Raw genomic sequence first — 20,928 nt, forward strand, 5'->3', positions numbered from 1 at the left:
TGTCTTGGGATGCTGCGTACAGTTTCTCATTTTTGAAATCTCTTCTGACCTCGCTGAACTGTTGTAAAGCCCAGGCATGCATCTCCAAAACTTACTTGTGCATTTGCATTTTAGCTACCCCAAGATTGCTGGTGTAGCACTATTCAACATTGAGGTCTTAGTATTAATTTTTTGCCCTTTTTTTTATACTTGTCAATACTTTTTCAGCAGGCCATGGTTTTGCTGTCTCTTATACAAGTGCCTAAGTAGGTTTATTGTTTGTGTTCATGTTCCATAACGAGTATTCAGGGCAGTTTTATTTGTACCTTCGAGTTCTTTTTGCCTCCGTACTTCTGTACCTTGTTCCTGGTGACATTGTTTTGAAGGAAAAAATCCTATTTACACTTTTTTTGGTTGTTGCTTTTTTTTACTTACATGGTTAGCTTGAAGTTGCTTTTTTTTACTTACATGGTTAGCTTGAAGTGTTTGTACCTGTGCTCATTTCATTTTTTGTACATTGCTTTACTTTGAGTGTTTTATTCATATTTTAAGAACAACAGGAGTCGTAATAAAAGTAATGTAAATGCAAGATGACGTTGTATACACGCGCTTCTTGCATTATTCAAAAGGTCTTTTTTTTTTGGCAGTTTTCATTAGGAATAGAAAAAGGCTTTTGATGTCTTTGTGTAGAATTGATTATCACTGTCATACTGCCACCTTCAATTTCTAAAGTAAATTCCTTTAGGGCATTGTTAACAAACATATATTAGTCTGTGCACTTGCAGCTCTGTTTATTAAAGAACACACATGCAATCTGGAGGTCACTTTAAAATTGGCCTGCGCTAGCTCTTGGTTATTCGCCCATCTCATCACAGAATTTCAAGAAAAGTGCGCTTAGGCATCATTCTGTTTGCGCACCAAACTAGCTTAACAGTGAACCTGAAACGTGAAACATCTCGTTCAGTATAGCTTGGAAATTTGGTAAGGAAACCGTGGAATAGGGCTTCGTAACGTGCTAGATTTGTGAACAGACTGTAGCGTACTGACGGTATGTAGTCATTGCCTGCTTCGGTCATTTGAAGAATGGAGAATCGAAGATGTTGGAGGCCGACTTGGTGACTGCCACTTTAGGTGGTGGTCTTCTTCTTTCACTGCCAATGAGATACTTGATCGAGTCATTTGTCGATGTCCCAGTCATAAGTTCCAGTCTTAGTTGTGCCAACGAATTTTTGCTCTTTTAACCATTAGTGAGTTTGCCGTCATGTGGTGCTCTACACATCAAAGATAAACTGATTGCTTTTGACTCCAGAATTGGCACTGCCCTGTTTATATGGAATGCTGATGCACTGTCTCGTGCAGCCCACAGATTTATAGTCCGATTATTTGAAAGTTTGCTGCCAGATCTGCTTAGCATCCCTCTGCTGATGTAGAGACATAATAGATGCAATTCATTGTCTGTGCGGCTGAGAAGCTTCTATTAGAACCATGATGCAGGAAGTGCAGTGCTAGATGCTTGGGAAAGGCAATCATTTTTCGGTTCTTTTTTGATCGTCTGTGCTGTGAAACTCCAGCATTAAGGACATTTGATTCTGAGAAGCTGTGGTAGGAAATGTCTGGTAGAACTGAATATGTTACACTGCCAAAATAGAACAGAAGTTAGTGACAGTGTCTCAACTCCTTACAAAGCCAAGGAACACTGTTCTTTGAGTCAGCTGATTGAATCCATAATCAACACACTAAAATTTGATTATAATGCCTGAGCACCTTCCTCTGAATGTAGCATTCATTTCTTTGCAACTTTTATTTTTTGCATCTTAGTTGATATAAAATTTTCGAGAAAATAAGGCTATTCAAATTACCTGCCAGCATTAGCAAGCGAGTGGTTTTCTTTGGCCTTATGAGCTGCAATGTGTGTTTGCCCATTGGCCAAATTTAGTACACCGGTTCATGGCAGATCCTGTTGCATTGCTAATGAAGGCAGGCATATTGCTTCCCTTGAAGCACCTGCTAGCTAGTTAGCACTCGGACATCCCACAGAGGTGGCATGTGATCTTTCCTACTTCTCTGGCTCGTCCGAATAGAGATGTATGAGCAGGCGACATGAAATTTTGGGCGGGAAAAAACATTGTAACCTGCTGCTAGAAGGGTAAAATGCTCACAGAAAGAAGTGGACAACACAGGTTTTCACCATCCTAAGCATAATCGGCCCTATGCCCATTAAGTTGTTTGAAACGTGTGCCATTGGTATTATTGTCTAATATACACGAAGTCACTGAAGTGCAACTTTCCCTTGCTTTAAGAAGACTCGCTTATGCCTGCCTTCATAGGAGTGCAACAGTAAGTGCTGTCAGCTTGCTCAACCTGCAATTGCTTTGAATTCATCTTTCAGCACCCTGTAGAAGGGACCGTATGATTTAATTGGCATGTTGCGCAAACTCTGCGAGTAAATGCTTTGGCTCATTTGTTCCATATAACGGCGTGCCTTTCTGCTTTAGGAGAAAAAAAAAAAAAGCACCTCAACTATGTCAGGACAAGTGCAAGGATTCCTGGGTGCAGCTTAGCACCTTGCTTAGGAATTGTGGATATCTGGATACCCCTTGCATTTGTAGTGTGTGTATGAAGCAGCTATCTGCTGAGACAAGTAGCGAAAGCAATGATTAGAGTGAACTTGTGCAATACTGGTATAAATCGGCGCACGCAGAATCGCGACATACTTGCGTGATGAGGTACTACTTTCCTGAATTCCTGTACATTGAACTGACCCTGCTCTCTTGCGCACAAACATGAAAGAAAAAAAAAAATCCGATGCACACTGCTCTCTTAAACAGCCTGCGGTAGAGCACAGTGAGAGTAGTTCATATAGTTTGATGGGTAGGATCTCGTCATGTCGATCAATGCCCAGTGGTTTTGCAGTTTTCGGAGCCAAACCAGAATTCGGACAGCACCACTAGTGCTGTTCCCCTCCGCTTGTATGTTTAAAATTATCGAATACCTTTACTGCCACTTCTGAAGCTCTTCATTAGAATCCTTAATGGGACAACATCGATTACTTCGAGTCCATCACTGTGATGCAATTGGTTCAGACAGACTGCTGCTAGCCCAAACAGGCATTCATTGTACCCAGCGGGCTTTTTTTGTTTTTCAGTGGAATGTATAGCTTGTTCTATTTTCAGTTTCTGTACAAGAGCTTGGGGTTGTGCAAATATTGGAGTATTCGAGTACTAAAATATACCATTAAATGCAGCCCAAATCATGCACTTTGAAATTGCGCACTTCCGTGCATCGTCAAAACCATGCATCAGACACTGCTATGCCTAACAGATGCTAGAGAGCTGTTTGGCAGCTTTGTTGACTAGTAAGGCCAGCTTTTCCCAGGAAAAAGCAGTGCTGTGAAAATACTTACTTGTAACCATCAGATTTTTTTTATCACTTTCCTGCTTAAGTCTTGAACCCTGCTATATTTGCACACCTGCAGCAAATACTTCTTTCACAACTGCCACGCAACATTGTTCATGTGCTTAAATACAGGTGGCACTTTTGAGAGTTGAAAGCAGAAAAAAAAAATGTGTAAGAGAGCTCTGCTGCATTGCAACTGCCGCTAATGTGAAGAGACAATAAACTACATTTTTGCAGCTTTCTCTGCGTCTTTTCTTTGACTGCAACTCTCTCTCTAAGACGGAAGAATGAAAGAAATGCTCCTGTTGCCTCTGTGCCTAGCAATAGAGGTATGTGTTGAGATCTTGAGTTAAAAAAATCCGTGAAGTATTCTGCAGCCAAGCAATTGAGCCCTTTCTGCGACTTCTTCAGTGCAGATTAAATTTCTCATTAGACAAAACAGTTTCTGCTGCACTCCAGGCAAGTTGCTGAAAAAGACTTTCCAACAATCTCTGCACAAGAGGGTATATGCCTGCCAAATGAAGGGTTCTATCAACAAAAGTCGGATTGGCAGTACTACTTTAAAGGTGCACTGAAGAGGAATCTGAACTCGTCTTTTTGCCACGGCAACTCAATCTGCAAGTTCCGAGCATTCTTAGAAACTTCGATTTATTGCCCTGTGTGGCTGATTTTCCTAATTAAATCGAATTAATGTCCGGCTCCCGCCTTTTTTTTTTTAATTCTCCCTCATACGGTGGGCGGAGTCGACTAACGCGTGGAGTGCCTTTCAGCCAGTCCCGTGGCAGCTTGCCGCTCTGCCATCGGCGGAGTAATACTAAGTAGTCCGTAGAAGCAAATAGTCTGCGTGTATTTTTATTTATGCGGGCTTATTTTGCGGCTATATTATCTGCAAATGAAACTATTTATTCACGGAAACCTAAAAAACAAAATAAAGCGAAAGCAAAGCCTCCACGGAGCTGGCTGCAAGGCACTCCACGCGTTGGTCGACTCCGCCCACCGTACGAGGGAGAATTAAAAAAAAAAAGGCGGGAGCCGGACGTTAATTTGATTTAATTAGGAAAATCAGCCACACAGGGCAATAAATCGAAGTTTCTGAGAATGCTCAGAACGTGTAGATCGAGTTCCCGCGGCAAAAAGACGAGTTCAGATTCCTCTTCAGTGCACCTTTAAGGGCCTGCTGTGTAATCAAAATGCCATGACGGGTAGGTAGCAAGCAGAGCTCTTTCTGAAAACCAGGTTGAAATAATTCGGAAGCAATGTTTACAAAGGTGCACAGCTCACAAGCTAGGCTTTACCGACTGAACACAGTTTTTACTCGCTGTTGGTAAACAACGGATCAATGCCTACAAGGAGCAAGTATTCCAAATTTAGTGCGAAGATGGCAGTTCATCTTTGCGGGGCGAAAAAAATGTAACCTATGACAACCAGGATGCAGGTACAGTAAGTTTATTCTTCAGCCAACCAACAGCGCACCAAAAGGCATTTTCAGAAATGCTGCAAACAACATGGACACAGAGAATGACTAGGATGAGCGCTCTTCCTTCTCTGTCTTTCTCTATGTTCACGCTATTTGCAGCGTTCCTGAAAAAGACGTCTATGCAAAAACTAGCCCGATCCATCACTCTTGTCAGAACTGAAAGGGCTAGCAGCATTTTGAAGCAATAAGTTAAAGACCATCTTTGAAAGAAATGCAGCGAAAGGCCAACAAGACTACGCTTTGCAGAGCATGTGAACGAGGGGTCTGCGTAAACGCTTCAGTACCTTTCTGGATCCCCGAATTTCAAAGAAAATTAGCATTGCCCAAGGAAGCGGTAAAGGAATTCTCAAGGTTCAGAACTAAGCACGAAGAAGTTCGCTGCCATACAAACAGCTTAACACATATTTCAGCTATTTCACTCAGGATTCACTGAAGACTACACTGCATCGTTCAGTCAGTGAAAATGCAGCACAAGCCAGGAAGTAAATTAGTAGTTGTACCAGGTGACCTTGACCCAAAAGTGACAGAAAAGTAAGAATTAAATAATTCAAGAAGTAGTATAGGCAGTAGCACGATGTGGTTTTCATGGAAATGCACAGATACAGAATTGTTTCTGTAAACAAAGAAGTTGTTACCAGAATGGTTACATTGGCACCTGACATGTGGCACTGTACATAACAGTTGCTAGAAAAAGTTTTAGAGTACCACAATCCCACTCCTCCCACCTTAAAGGGACACTGAGGAGAGCTCTATTAATATTTTTTTTATAGCAAAATCCAATAGTTCGGCATTTCATGGCTTTGTTGCCACTTGGCCGGCAGCGAAAGATGCCTTTATTTCTATGAAATTTGGATTCGAAGTTGAAAAAGTTTTTCCCGCCGCTCTGATTCAAACTTGGGATTCTCCTATGATGACACAGGACTAAGTGACGTGAAACATGACGTGCACATGACGTAACGCAGACTCCGTGATTTCTGGCGGCCAGCAGTGCGGCCCAGCAGCAGCCGAAAAGAAAGCTACCGCCGGCCGCATGTTGAAGGCATCTATCGGCTATTGCGGCCGTTGCTTCGTTTACGTTTGCACCGGCGTTTTGCCAGCGTTACAATGGATCTCGTTCTCGAAGTCGTCAACGAAGTTCTTGCAAATAGACACCTTTAGCATACCGTGTACCTTGTTACCGTTAGCGGAATACCGGGAGCCCGCATACCGCTGTGAGCATGCAGGCGCTGATTGGTCCTGGCGCTGCAGGAGCGCGCGTAGCTGTCGGGTACGTGGCGCCATCTGGCGACGTCAAGGAGATTTGCGCATGCATTGGCTGCGCCTCAGTGATTTGGGCTTCTCGGGTCCTAGAGTTGCTAGAACACTGCTTTGTCCTATGACGTCATCACGCTTGTACTTGCGAGTTTGGCCTGTGGCGGCGATACCTGTATTTTGGTTCTTGCTCTTTTCTACGTTACAAGAGCTTTGTTGTCAGTATGAGCGGCGTTTTTGTAATCAGGAGCTGGTATTCTGTCGATGCAAGTCAACTTCAATTTCTCCTCAGTGTCCCTTTAAAGGTATGAAAGGTGTATGGCTGCCACTTCTCGACGCTTCCACCATGACGATGACATCTGTGGTGTCCTGTGTATCTGCCTTCGAAACATCATTTATTATAGATGAGAAACTCCTGCATAGTTGGCAGAGCCAGCTTCAATGATACTGTGAACGAACACTCAGAAACTGAAAACACTAATTTTTGTAACTTTAAGCAACATCTTGCACAAGTATGCAGGTCCCCAAGGAGAACCCAGAGAGTTTGGAAGGGCACCCGTGTATGCGATTCCCTGCAAATATTTGTGCTCGCTGTTCCGACAACATTGAACCACAGTGGCCATAATCCTTCCAAGCTAGGCATCGTGGGGAAAAGGAATCTGGTACTCTAAAATTTTTCAGTACAATTTACTAGCACAATCTAACTATTCTGGCAATAAAATTTTTCTTAAAAAAAAAAGCCGTATTTTTGTGCATTCCTGCGAAAACCTAATAAATTTTGCAGAAAAAACATAGCATGCAACTGGTTCAGGCTGCTGCAGCTAATTTGCAACAAAACAGGATTAAAAGGATGCAAAAAAAATAAAATTGGAGGCTTATCAAGGTCAAGCCCAGTGGATGCGAAGCATGTCCTTAGCGTTTGGAGGCATCTTGACCGCATACACGCCCGGCGCAAAGACGCTGGCGCGGTTGCGGGCACAGAGACTGATGCGACGGCGGGCGCGCGCCGACTCATCCCTGGCGTGACGTCACATATCACGTGATGCAGCGATGGAGGCGCCGATGCCGCGTCGCGCACGACGGCGCGAACCGAAGCGTGGAGGCCTCCGCCGGGCGACGGCGCGATATGAGGCCCCATCTGCAGCTGGTGTGACGTCATGTCACGTGACCTACTTGAAGGTCAATGGTGGCCACCGCCGGGCGTCGCGTGAAGGCCCGAAACCTACGTTAATATGCTTCGCATAAAAAAAGACTAGCGTCAGCACCTCTACCTAAGCATTACCACAGCATGCACAGACAGGCTGTAACTTGTCTGTCAGTACAGCGTGCAACTTCTTTCTTGACACCACTCATTCATATTCTTTTCAATTCTTGCACAACACTTTATTCTCCAGACTTTTTTTTTTTTTAGCGAAATGCTGTACAAAAGAGCAGAAATTTCTGGCACTCGCGATAAATATTTGGCATTTACAAAAAAAAAAAAAAGAGAAACGATAAGGACACGAACACAATAAATACTTGGTATAGTTGTCACTCCTACTGGAGCACTAACAATTAGCTGTCCTATATTGCAACCCTAATCATTAATGTTGCTTGTGCTGAATTGTTTTGCTATTTCACCGTTTCCCTCCTGCAGCATTTCAAACAATGATAACCCACCTTCCCTCCTGTAATGCAAAAGACCACAAAAAAAAAAAAATTATTAAATTCTTATGGGAACCATTAAGCACAAGTGCCCTAATAACCGCACTCTTTAGTGTTCATTGCACAGGTAATTGCAGTAACCTGCTTCCTTTGGATATTTGAATGCAATTTGTGCTGACACAATGTTTACAACTGCCTTCTTACCCACCCTGTGTAACAAGGCAGGTACACCCACAGCAAGGTAAATACACGAGAGACCACCAGTTGCATAAATGAAGAGCCGCCTAGCTAATTTTACGATTTTTGCAATGCAGTAAGACAGAGCATACACAACAACACAATGCGTCCCAATTAGATTCCCTTATCTGGAGTAATCTCTTTGGCATATCACTCTCAACGTGCGTCTATTTGCCAGAGCAGTGAAACAAGACAGAATGGAAATAAAACTTGCGGGCACGCACACTGCTTGCCAGCATCTATGTGGCAACACTCGTTGAGTGCGCCGACATGAACTGCAGAACGGCACGCCCTACTGCAAGTTTCTGTCAAAGCTGTTCAGCTAACTTTCTAATAGACCACTAATATTAAAGCCCATTTGGCATGCCAAAAGTAAAGTTATGAGGTCACTTTAAAGGCCAAATACGAACTTCCTGCATGAAAATTGACGCGTTCAGCACATTGCACATGCCAGCACGTGTTGGCAGGAACATGGCGACAAATACAACTGAGCTTCATTGTAATGGGGCCATGTGCCAATTACACTTCCACAAGCAAGTCAAGTGCCGTTGATGGCGACCGCATGAGAAAACCGGGTCTTGAGATGCTTTCTGTCTCACCACTGCAGCGATATCCATGTCAGCACAGGGTACACCCCAATCTCTCCAATTAGAAATGTGCCATGTGCACTGCTAAAGCAGAAGCCAGTAGAATGCTTCTACTCCCACAGTGAACTTGGCCTTAAGCGACCTTCAATGTCTTCAGCAGGTACGTGCAGTAAAGCCCACAACAGTGTGGTGCGTCGGCCGCATTCACTAGAGGCGCCACCGAAGCCTGAAGAGTGATCAACAGACTCGCACTATGCCAGCTCTTGTGTGCATACACAGATATTCTCTCTGTAGCAGAATCCACCCCTTCTTCAATAAAATGCCAGTGTGTGCGGTGATGCTACAACATGCCTTCACCTTTCATTACCACTCCTTACGGGTGTTTTTAACAAAGTTTGTTCCCAATTCAGTGCCAAGTAATTAATACTCGAACACAGTCATCTGTAAGCCGCTAGAAACAGCTTGCAAAAGCCATTTCTGCAAGCTCCAATGACTGGTAACGTTTTTTATCATAAAAGAAATAAGAAAGCGATCACTTACCACCCCTAGTGAAAAAACTGGCATCCCATCCCCAAAGAATATCTGGCCAAATGCAGCTGTGCTAACATGTGAAGGTGAATGAAAGCAAGTGAAGGACAAAATTTCCCAGCTCTACTGCAAAAGTGGTGCCACTAAAGAAGCTCACCTTAGCTTTCTTTCTTCTCTCCACAGGTAATAAATAGTTTGTATCAACATTAACAAGTGGCACAACCTTGTGCGTTTGATCTTGGCGACCAACAATAATATGCAGGAAGGCAAAACTCTGCTCTCTTGCGCAGCACAGTAACTTCACAGATAATTCAAGCTACTCAGGAAGAGAAAAGCACATGTGACACTTGGCAGCCAAACAGAAAATCACCTCATACACCTCCCTCACCTTTTATAATGTTACTTTTTGTCATAAGGCTTTAACTAATGTCTTTAAGCAAGTGCAGTCAGCTCAAAGCACACTAAATGGCCCATCTCCCTACCTCTCCCACAGTGTGCAAGGCCATTGTGCCATTTGAGGCTCAAGGTCACATCAATGCTAAAGGAGTGTCCCCCCCCCCATATATATTTCCACTCTGTGGCCTTCAGACAGTATGACAGCTTTCATACGACCTGCAAGCCAGCAGAAATGAATTAAAATCTTCGTGCCTTCTTGGCCTCCCAAGACAACACAAAAGTTTGTTTTCTTTTCTTCGAGAAGCATTAGCAAGAAAGTACAAACAGGAACGACATTTTCACTCGGGCCGCTGCTCGACGGCTATCCCCGGAAAGACGAGATCAGTCTTGGAAGGGTAGACGACCCGCAGGTTTCCTTCCCTGTCGACCACCTTGACCTTCCCCAGCTGAAGCCTGAGGCAGGTGGCACCATCGCCGCCGCTCTCCGAGAGGACCTCTTCACTGCCCAGTCCGAGCTGAAGGCTGTCCGCCAACAGGGCGTCCATCACCTTCTTGCAGAAGGTGAGGTTGTTGCCCGTCACCTCGGCAAACACGTCCCGGGTCTGCTCACAGATCTGGATGAGAGCGGGAGACTTGGTTGCAGTTGCAAGCTCAGCATAGATACCTGAGCTGCCTGCCTGAAAGTTTTGTGCAGCACATTCAAGCAACAGCGACTCTTAGGTTTATTGGGGTTTAACGTCCCAAAGTGACTCAGGCTATGAGGGACTCCGTAGTGAAGGGCTCCGGAAATTTAGACCACCTGGGCTTCTTTAACGTGCACTGACATCGCACAGTACACGGGCCTCTAGAATTTCGCCTTCATCGAAATTCAGCCGCCGCAGCCGGGATCAAGCCCGCGTCTTTCGGGTCAGCAGCCGAGCGTCGTAACCACTGAGCCACTGCGGCGGGGCTGCGACTCTTAGGGCATTATGTCCTGATGGTATAAAACCTGGCGTTAGGGTGAAGCAAGAAGCTCTAACCAAGCCATTTATTCTAGCGTTGACACACTTATATGAGGATGGTGGCAACCTGAATGCCATAAACACACTGCATCCCTGCTCCCTAAAAGGAAGATCAAAATAAAGTCGGAAGTGCGCAGACTACCCATGCAGCAATGCTGCCATGAACCTGACAACACATTCAAGCACTTTACCAGCAGTTAAAAGGAGAGTATTCTTTCATATACTATTTATTACTTACCCCTGCTTTTTGTCCATCAGGCTTACATTATATAAAATAGAAATTTTTGAGCCAGCAAGCTCCATTTCTGGACAAAGTGGGAGATAAAACTTTTGTGCTTGAAAAAAGAATGCAGAGATGAAGCATACAGAGAAGATAGTTGAAGAACACCTCATGCAGGATCTTCACATCTTTTTTCTTTTAACAACAAAGATCTCATTAATCACATTGTCACACATTACTAAATGGCATTACGCATGCATACCCGAAGAATGAAAGGAACAAAAGCTCCACAATGGAAACAAAGTACAAAATAAAAACGAGAAAAACAGCCTCAAAGCTGGCTGCCGAAACATCAAAAAGGAGAACGTACCCTAGTGCCATCGCTGTTTGTCATTGGTGGAAAAGAGATGACCATTTTAGACTCGTCCCTCAAGAAGGGGTACAGGGCCTTGTCCTTGAGCAGATACAAGTACCTGAAAAGAAGGATTAGAAGCCGTTTTAGTAAGCATCAAAACAACAAAATAACAAACAACACAAAAGAAGGATGTGTATTCTTGTGCTCAAGTCATGGTTGCATAGGCTCAGAAGCCTTTGCAGCAGGTGGTGTGCAAACTTAAACATGGTGTAGTGGCTCGAAATGCGACACCGGAAAAGAAATTGCTTGCAAACGGTGTGTGACCAAAGCAGAAAAGCACACAGGTGTTTCTTTTCCAACCCATGCATGTAATATGCATGTAATAGGCAAGTGCTTAAATTACCAGACCACACTGTTCAAGCCATACCAACACCAACGATTACTAAAAGCACTAGGATATGTAGTTAATAAGGACGGAAAACTGGGCGAGTTGGTGGGGATTCATACCGAGTTGGTGGGGATTCATACTTACAACTGCGCGAAAAAACATGGACACAAGGAAGAATTCACGACACGAGCGCAGACTATCAACTAAATTTTTATTTCAGGAATCAGGTGCTTACAAACGTTTAAAAAACCCAGGGCACAGACGCATAGAAACAAACGCACCACAATCACGAACTTTGGCGCGTGCACTGTCAAGTCATTCAACAAAACAAAACCCAAACACAAGGAAAAACCAACAGGTGGCATCCGGTCAGGCCAACATTCCGTACTTCCTACTCGTGCAGAGATAATTGCGTAGAAAAGGTATCTCCTCATCCAGCAACCACACTCTGCGCTCATGTCGTGAATTCTTCCTTGTGTCCCGTGTTTTTTCGTGCAGTTGTAAGTATGTAGGATATGTAGTAGTAAACATCTTTGCTGGTCTAGAGCAGTAGTGTGGACCCTGAATAAACAAAGTCTGGCATGATTACAAACAGCAATGATCGAACTAAAGTCACTTAACAGCAAGACAGGAAGGAAGTGGCGACTTCAAATACTAGCTGCATTTTTGAGCCATTTGATAGCATGATATCTCTCTGAAGCCTAAAACATTTGCCGGCAACTAGGTGCAGTAAGACCTCACAGTAAACACCTTGGGGCCAATAATCTGCTCATTCATTGTTGCACAGCACCATGTGCTGCATTTCCCACGCCACACCCACTCAAAAAATGGTTCGTGTTCTCACAGTTTCTTGCAACTTACAATGCATACCAACATCATATCCGTTGTGTCCATACAACCTTGTTGTCACAGGAGATGTGACAAGGTAACAGGAAGGATATGAGCGCAGAGACGCAAGTGATGAAATGTATGTACAAAGAGAAAAAAAGAAAGAGCAGAGAAAAGAAAAACTGGGGACATTAACCAGATAGAGAGAGAAAATTACTTCATATGTGCCTGGTTTGCTATCATGGGCTGGGGAAGGGACAATGGTGAAAAAAAAATTAGAGGAAGAAATCATAGTGCACAGTAAAAAGCATTCAAATAGAAAAAGCAGCTCATAAATGCATACTGCAAGTCCTGTGGCACAGCGCAAAGTGTTGGACCCCTTCTCTGACCTTTCAATTGACTCAACAATACTGTGAGGTTCACCTGGGCTCTTAACCCCCTAACAGAAACATTCTTTTTTCGAAAATGGTACCAAAGTCATCATTTAGTACCCGTGCTGCCATCTATGGGAAAGCCAAGAAAATGCTTTAGATGAGCCCAACTTGTCTTAAACCAGACACAGAGTGCCAGCTAACACACGACAAGCTGGACTCATCAGGACACAGAAATGACACTCGGCTTACGACGAGCCCGGCTAATCAAGTCCGCTAGGGGGTTAGAGGAGCTGGAACAGAAATGAAGACAACAGACAAACAAGATGCGATGTCCAAATGTGAACGACAGAACAGACAGCACTCTCAAGTCAACATACGTGATCAGTATCCTGCTGAAATGCAATTTGAGCAAAAAAGAAAATGATACTAATATCGAGAAAATATGGAACTGTTAACAACAGCTTAATAAAACTGACCTTTCTTAGAACGCTTGACGCTGTTAACAAAAGATTATTCCACAATTCTACGGCACAGCACAACGACCAAAAAATTAAACAAGCTACACAGCGAAGCAGACAGCCCTATGAACATGTCGTTTTGATGTTCATACGTTGTGGCTTTTCGGAGAAAAAAAAAGACTGCCATCCGTGTTCAATGAGCAAAGCACATGCAGCAGTGCGTGGGGTGCACTGCCATGCAACTCTGAATGTGTGGAAGAGGAGAACACCACTCACTTGTAGATTCCTGGGTAGGTGCTGCGCTTCTTCTCCTTGCGCAGAGCATCTGCTTCCTCCGTCATCTGTCTATACAGCTCCCGTCCAGTGACTTCCTGCTTCCTTCCCAGCGGTACGAGCTGCCATGCACGAAACACACAAACCTCAGTGCATTTGCCCAAATGCCCCGAGTGAAAAAGCATTTGCTCACTTTCATTGTTTCTTACCGTCCAGTTGCTTCATGACTTCAAGTCCTAACCAATTCCTTGTACAACTCATGCATGCCTAAATCAAGCTTCTTCACTGGAACTGGTCAATAATGATGCTGTTCGTTTTATGCCATCTAGTGTTGGTTTGGTTTATGGGGTTTAACGTCCCAAAGCGACTGAGGCTATGAGAGACGCCGTAGTGGAGGGCTCCGGAAATTTCGATCACCTGGGGTTCTTTAACGTGCACTGACATCGTACAGTACACGGGCCTCTAGAATTTCTCCTCCAAAGAAATTCCAGCCGCCGCGGCCGGGATCGAACCCGCGTCTTTTGGGTCAGCAGCCGAGCACCACAACCACTGAGCCACCACGGCGGCCATGATGATGATAGTGAAATTTTAGAACACAAGGGCGTCGGTGGCCAAAGAGCGCCAAGGCACAAGGTATTTGCTTCTACTCAAGGTGGGGTCAAAGACCCATTTCCCAAGCACTTCACCCTGATTAAGCCAAGCACCTGACCAGGGGAAGCTTGTACCCATTGTACCAAGATTCACAGCTGCTGCGAAAGTTCGTCAAGCAAAGGAGAAGCAAAACAGTTCGCCTTAAGGGGATCCTTTTTTACACTGAATCCTATGGGATTCAAAACAGAACATTCAACAGAGGACTGTCTGGTTGGGAATGCAAATTTAAATGAGAAATGAACGTTAACTTCATAAGATAACACAACGTTTCAAAACCTACTTGGTTTCTTCATCAAGGTGTGACTGCGGGTAAGTTACCGTTCACCACGTATGGTCAACCACCGGGTCATTGACCTTATCCCGTGGGTGGAGAAAGAGGGAAGGGTACAAAAGGTGTAATTCACATTCCCCCATGTATGCTGAATGTACCGTGACTCAAGCAGCAGCCTTCTGCACAAGTTTCGCTCAACTCTGAGCACATTAGTTCCGCCAAGTCCATCTTGTGGTCACATGCCTCACAGTGTTCAGCCACTTGGTTGGCATTCACTTTGCACTTTAAAAACTTCTCGTGGGAAACCAACCAAATGACCCCCTTGCACTGTTTATCTTATCTGAAAAATCCTCTTACCAAAGTTCATCTAAATGGAAGTTTACTTAAAAACACTGGACCAATTAATTTTTCTCGTGACCTCATGGGTTGGGTTAAGGCAATCCTTCTTAGCCATCTCTCAGTAAACATAACATTATACTCGTCTTCTGCCCATGAGAATCTAAACTTCACAGACTTTACCTAGTTTCAAAAATTAAAAAGAAAGTTGGTAAAAGCTCTGACACTAGTGCGAGCTGAAACGGTGCTTCACTATTTTCCATGGTAACTTACCTTCAGCTTGTCAGGCTCAATGGCATCATAGTAGACATTCCCGGTTATTTTGGAAAGGTCGTGTGTCGCTATTGTTGCCTCAGATCGCTTCACACAGATCGTGTCATGGAGTTTATTCTGAAAATGTAATGATAAAAACATAAGGAAAAAAATGTGGGCGTTGTGTCCGCAGCATGGTACTACAATATAGAAAGCCAAGCTACAGACAACTTGCATACAATAAAAAGGAGGGCAGTATAGAAAAGTATAACTGCAGTCCCGGTTCACCTTCCAGGCAAAATTCTGCATTTTCTTTTGTCAACAATAAAGGCATGTTTAAAAAAGTATGAACACAGTAAAGGAGCTTTAATTAGTAAGCATTTGCCTTCTGGACTTCAATTCGAGAGTTCGAAGACCTTTCAGGAACTGGCAAAGTTTGATGATGATGATGAATTTTTATGGCTCAAGGGCATCTGTGGCCAAAGAGAGGTTTTTCTTTCTACTCAAGGTGGAGTCAACAACCCATTTTCCCGAGCTTTTCCCCCTAAAGAAGCCGAGCACCAAGCCAGGGGAAAGCTTGTACCCACTGTATCACCGGTGGGTACCCGGGGGCATTGGGGATTGAACCCCACACCTCCGGCATGCGAGGCGGATGCTCGAATGACCAGACCACCGCTGCGGTCAGGTGGTGATGTTTGGCAGTATAATTCCAAAACCATGAGCTCTACAGATGAAATATGTTAGGTAGCTCATCCTGAACCTGACTACGGCTGCACAAACATCCAGTGGAGCAAACTGGGCCACAAGACAATGCTCAAGTTGTTGCTGCTTTGGACATTATCAGAGCACTTCTTACTAAGAGTGATGCCCCGGAAGAGTACTGCAAACACATCAAAAACTTCGAGACACTCCTTATGGCAACGTATGAGCAGAGCGCAGTGCAGAAAACTATGCTACAGTGCTCTCCCACAAGGCATAGGTGAAAACTGAAAATGACGTAACAGCTTTAAATGTGATAACTGAAAAAAATCTATAGTACACGATGTGACTAAAGCAGAGGGGTGTTTATACATGTGTTTTCGGACGAATATAGTGCATAATATGTAAATGCTGAAATTACCAGACTATACCACAGGAGCCATGTCATCACATACAACAGATGCAGTAAGGGCACTTATATAAGAAGAATTCTAGCTCGTCTCGGCAGGTCTATTACACAAAAATTCCGCCGCAATAAAAATGTTAAAATACTAAAAATGTTGCGATATCCCCCCACCACATGGAGTTCTCCTCTTCTAGTTGTAACCAAAGCTGAATGTTGTTTTACATCATGAAAGCAAATTCACAAACAACCAAACCATTCCCGTAACTTCACTGCCAATGAAAAGAATCCTTGTACTTGAATCAAGCACTTATCACATAGGTACAACAGTATATGTGACACTGAGCTACCATTTGTTGACAACATATGAACACATGATTGTCTTTTTGTTAAGCCATTAAAATATGCTCATTATGCTATCAATTACTATGTTGACAAAATGGCTGACATCACATCAACATGCTATTATTAATGCACTCCAGCACTGCACCACGCTTTTCATGCACCACATAAAAGCGACAGGCGTAACAACGCCGAACACAAGCTAGCGGACCCTTGTACCATTTAGAAATATTTCCAATGGTACAAGAAGAGTCAATATGAAAGGGTAGACCAAAGGAATTAATTCTTTTCTGGTGTGGCAATTCCAACATGTACTCCGTTCAGTCTCCATGCAAATGTGAACTGAGTAGGTTAGCCCCAAAATGTTGCACTTCATATTGATTCCGACTGTATACCATGATATGAGCCCAGCAACTCCCACGAATAAGGCAGTTTTTCTACCACTAAGGCAAAGCTGAATTTATATAAGGAAATTGAGAGATTAAATTCAAGTTATTTAAACATAACACAGATGCAAAGCTAATGACTATACCACTGATGGGAAGATAAACAGTATTTTATCCTGACTCTGAAGCCCACCGTTTCGAGCAGGCACCCAACCCCAGGCCCCTTGAAACCACAATGTCACTCCTGGATGCAACATAGCATGATATGCTTTAAATGCGTGACATGCATCACGGGCACAGTACACACAACAGACCGCTGCCATCACTGCATTTTGAGGCAGCAGGGCCTTAACTCTAAGCCCCATTCCATCACAAGGGATATGCCCATGAGCAATACCACATGCTGCGAGCTGCTCTTGAAGTTTGGAACTGAAGCTCCCAAGCAGAAATATCACTGAAATAGATTACTAGAGATGCCCAAAAGAATTCTTCGAAACACCTGAAAATTTTTCATCTCTCTTCCTGTCAATACGGGACTTGAACTAACAGCTTAGCTCGGTGATGAGTCTCACCTGCAGAGCCAAGAACTTGCGCAGGCGGTTGTCTCGGTCGAGGAAGACATTCCGAATGATGCAGCAGACGATGTAGGGCCTCACCTCCTGCACTGCTTCAGTGACAATTACTACGGGGCCCTGTGAGCTTAACTGTAGCACTTCAAAGGAGTTTTGCACCTGCAGGCACCAAGAGGGAGAGAAACCGAGCGGTGATTAAATAAAGCAGAGCAATATATGATCTGCATATCATGTCAACGATACTGCGATAGCACAATGCTCACAGCTTCTTGGAGTGCCGATGCTAGGTGCATTAGCCATACATGCCCTTGGTGATTAAGACAACCTATCTGTTGTTTTATTTTGACAATACCTCAGTAAAATATTTTCAACCAAACCTTCTTGCATCTTGAATAGGCTATACAGAAAAAAATATGCATAGTTAGAAGAATGCTTGTGGCCAACTTATTTTGCCTGCAATCATTTATTAAGCACAAAAATGCCAGAACACAAACATCTGACATAGCTCTTCCACCATAATTTAGGTGTCCCAATCAAGGATGCAACCTAATTCATATTGAGCTACCCAACCCCCTTATCTTCTTCACATTACCCCACACCTCTATGTGGGGTCACTGTTTTTAATGAGTGTCCTCCACTATTTTCAGTTCTGAGCTGTGCCCAATGACAGCTTCTTTTCCCAAAGATCTCTCTTCCAGCTGCCGCAGTGGCTCAGTGGTTGTGAGGCTCTGCTGCTTACCCGAAAGACGCAGGTTCAATCCCGGCCACGGCGGTTGCATTTTCATGGGGGCGAAATGCTAAAGGCCCGTGTTCAGTGTGATGTCAGCGCACATCAAAAAACCCCGGGTGGTCGAAATTTCCAGCGACCCTCATATCCTGAGTTGCTTTGGGACGTTATACCCCCTCAAATCATAAACCAAAAATCTATCTTCACCAGCTGTATCCATCTCCTCATTGGCTGTCCTCATGTGCTCTTCCCTTCAATGAACTTCTCTCCTCCAATCTTCCAACGTATTATTCAACCCACACCGCATGATCAAACCAATCTGACCTAACCACGTGCTTTATATTGTCATCCTATGCTTTATTCTTCCCGGTCGCACCACATGGTAAGGTATATGGGGTTCAACATTCCAAAGCGACATGGGTGATGAGGGATGCCGTAGTGAAGGGCTCCAGATTAATTTTGACCGCAAGAGGCCCTTTAACGTGCACTGACATTGCACAGTACACGGGCGCCTCGCGTTTTGCCTCCACTGAAACGCAGTCACCTTGGTAGGGATTGAACTTGCGTCTTCAGGCTCAGCAGTCAAGCGGTTGGTTTTTCTTCTGCTTTCTAATCAGTTATCTTAAAAAACAATAATAACAATTACCGTATCCATATCAGATTGATGAATAGAAAAAAAAAAGGCCCTATGCTCCTTGGTTTCTGTGGCTGTTGGCTTCCGTCATGTACCATCTGCTTTGAGCTACATAATTTTAAGCATGAGCCTGGGTGTATCGGCCAGAAAAGAAAGGTTTTAATGGGGACTGAAAAAAACCAGCCATGATGCTTGTGGAGCTAGGTGCTTTTGCAGCAATGACCAAAGTGACATGATAAAAAAAAAAGAAAAGGAAAACAATTTAGACCACGTGCACACTAACAGAGGTCAGGGTGCAATGACAGTTCCTGAGCGAAACAAGCTAGTGAACATGACAGGATTGTATGCTACAGAGAATGATGCAAGCCCCAGAATGAGTAAGCCAGCACATTTCGAAACCTGTGAGACATTGCACGAGTTTTAAACGTCACGTATATCAAGATGTTCGTCACAAGAATTTCGCATCTCGTTTAAAATGATTAACATGATTGTTCACCGATAACCAGCACGGAGGTACTACAACGAGCGACTTCCGAAGCAGTCATGCGGGTACTGTACAAGCATGACAGTCAATACTCACCTCCTGGACGTCCACGGAGGCGACAGCTCCCTTCTTCTTTCCTTTTTTGGCAGATCCAGACTTGTCCTGTCCCGAGCTCTTCGCTGAAGTGTCTCGGGGGCCGTGACTTTTGATGTACTCCAAAACTTGCTTGTGGTGGCATTGCTCGACCAACTTCTTGAGACGCTTGTCATTCAGCGGGTTATCTCTCAGCTGTATTTCCTTCAATTTGCTGATGTCTCCAATTTCGCCAGGGACCTGCTTCACCAAGTTGCCAGCGAGGTCGAACAACTTGAGCGACGGAAGAGCGTACGACAACTTGGTCGGCAGCGTTTCGATGCGGTTGTTGCTCGCCACGAGCTCGGACAGCTGCTCGAACCGCACCTCCCCGGAAAGAAACGACGGAAACTCTTCCAACTGGTTCCTGGAGAAGTTGAGCACAATCAAGCGCGTCAACCGGCTGAACTCTTCAGGGAACGCCGTCAGCCGGTTATTGCACACGATGAGACTCTGCAACTCTTGCAGGTTGGAGAATTCGACAGGCAGCTCCTCGATAACGTTGTTCGAGACGTCCAGAAATTTCAAATGCCGGAGCTTACCCAGGTCAGGAGGCAACTTTGCGAGTTGGTTCCCACTCAGCACAAGCCGGCTGAGGTTGACGAGGCGAGCAATGCCAACGGGCAACGCCGTGAGACATGTGTGACTTACTTCTAAAAAGTTGAGATGCGTAAGGGAATATACGGAAACATCAAAAGAATCTTCCTCGATTCTTTTGGAGATTGCCGCGCCAGTCAACACGAGTTCGCATCGTTTTTCAATTCGAGCGTGGTCTACTTCTTGCCACGCGGGCGCCATTTTTAGTGATGACACTCAGAGTTGCTGACCTACCTGCTGACATACGAGTAGCGCGAGTAATTTGAAAATAGAAGCTTGACTGCGCGCGCATATGCTGGCACGTGCTGCGTGTTTAAAGGAAGTTTTGTATATTTTCGTACACGTCGTTTCACCTGTATGCGTTAAAGAAATGGACGGTTATTTTTCAAGCATGCCAGAATTTTCATCTCTCGACTACAAGATCTCCCCGTTGTTTAACTTTTAAGCGCAGGGCGCTGCTGCTCAAGCAATGAAATCAGCTGAAGGATGCACACGTGAGCGCTGACGGACGCTGTGGTACAGTGTCCTAGAAGCTTTCTAGAACACTGTAACGGCGATATGGAACGGCACCCTGATACTGGACGAGACACATGTTGGTCCAGACTGAACATTTAAGAACGAAACCGAAAGCGAAGCGCTAGCGCACTGACGGCGAGAAAACGCGAGCCCTCTGTACTCCACGTACTTACTGCTGCCATTGTAGCTCTTAAATCCTTAAATTTTTCAATTAAATTACAGAAGTTGGTAATGCTGGTCCACGGTCCGCAGCGTCCTGTATTAAGGCGAAAGCCTTTAATGCCTCATACTGTCGTTAGCAGACGCGTCGGCAGCCGTGTCGACAGACGCGTCGGCAGGAGTGTCGACAGACGCATCGGCAGCCGTGTCGACAGACGCGTCGGCAGCCGTATCGACAGACGCGTCGGCAGCCGTGTCGGCAGACGCGTCGGCAGGAGTGTCGACAGACGCGTCGGCAGATTCGTCCGCCTTTCGGCGTCACTGCTTAAAAGGCTCAAGGTTCCAGCATGAATAAAGGCGCATCTTGTGAATGCA

The 20,928-nt window shown here is 44.6% G+C and overlaps 1 protein-coding gene across 1 annotated transcript; it reads right to left on the reverse strand.

The window, feature by feature from the left end:
• Positions 1-9,740: 9,740 nt before the first annotated feature.
• Positions 9,741-20,672, reverse strand: LOC149363729 (leucine-rich repeat-containing protein 47-like). The gene is made up of 6 exons (XM_089573684.1): positions 19,246-20,672; positions 17,305-17,463; positions 14,924-15,040; positions 13,396-13,514; positions 11,087-11,189; positions 9,741-10,109 (listed from the first exon to the last, which is right to left on the reverse strand). Exons 1-6 carry the CDS (start codon positions 20,077-20,079, stop codon positions 9,834-9,836), a joined length of 1,608 nt encoding a protein of 535 aa, XP_089429810.1. The 5' UTR covers positions 20,080-20,672; the 3' UTR covers positions 9,741-9,833.
• Positions 20,673-20,928: the final 256 nt, after the last annotated feature.

Source organism: Amblyomma mixtum, chromosome 2, assembly GCF_055824585.1.
Source record: "Amblyomma mixtum isolate Tamu chromosome 2, ASM5582458v1, whole genome shotgun sequence".
NCBI classification, from domain to species: Eukaryota; Metazoa; Arthropoda; class Arachnida; order Ixodida; family Ixodidae; genus Amblyomma; species Amblyomma mixtum.

Coding starts and splice junctions, on each gene's coding strand:
- LOC149363729 (XM_089573684.1), bottom strand. CDS start 20,079: ATGGCGCCCGCGTGGCAAGAAGTAGACCACGCTCGAATTGAAAAACGA. Junction 13,515..14,923: donor TTGAGCCTGACAAGCTGAAG/GTAAGTTACCAT, acceptor CGTGCATGGCAG/CTCGTACCGCTGGGAAGGAA. Junction 10,110..11,086: donor CAAACAGCGATGGCACTAGG/GTACGTTCTCCT, acceptor GCTCTCATCCAG/ATCTGTGAGCAGACCCGGGA.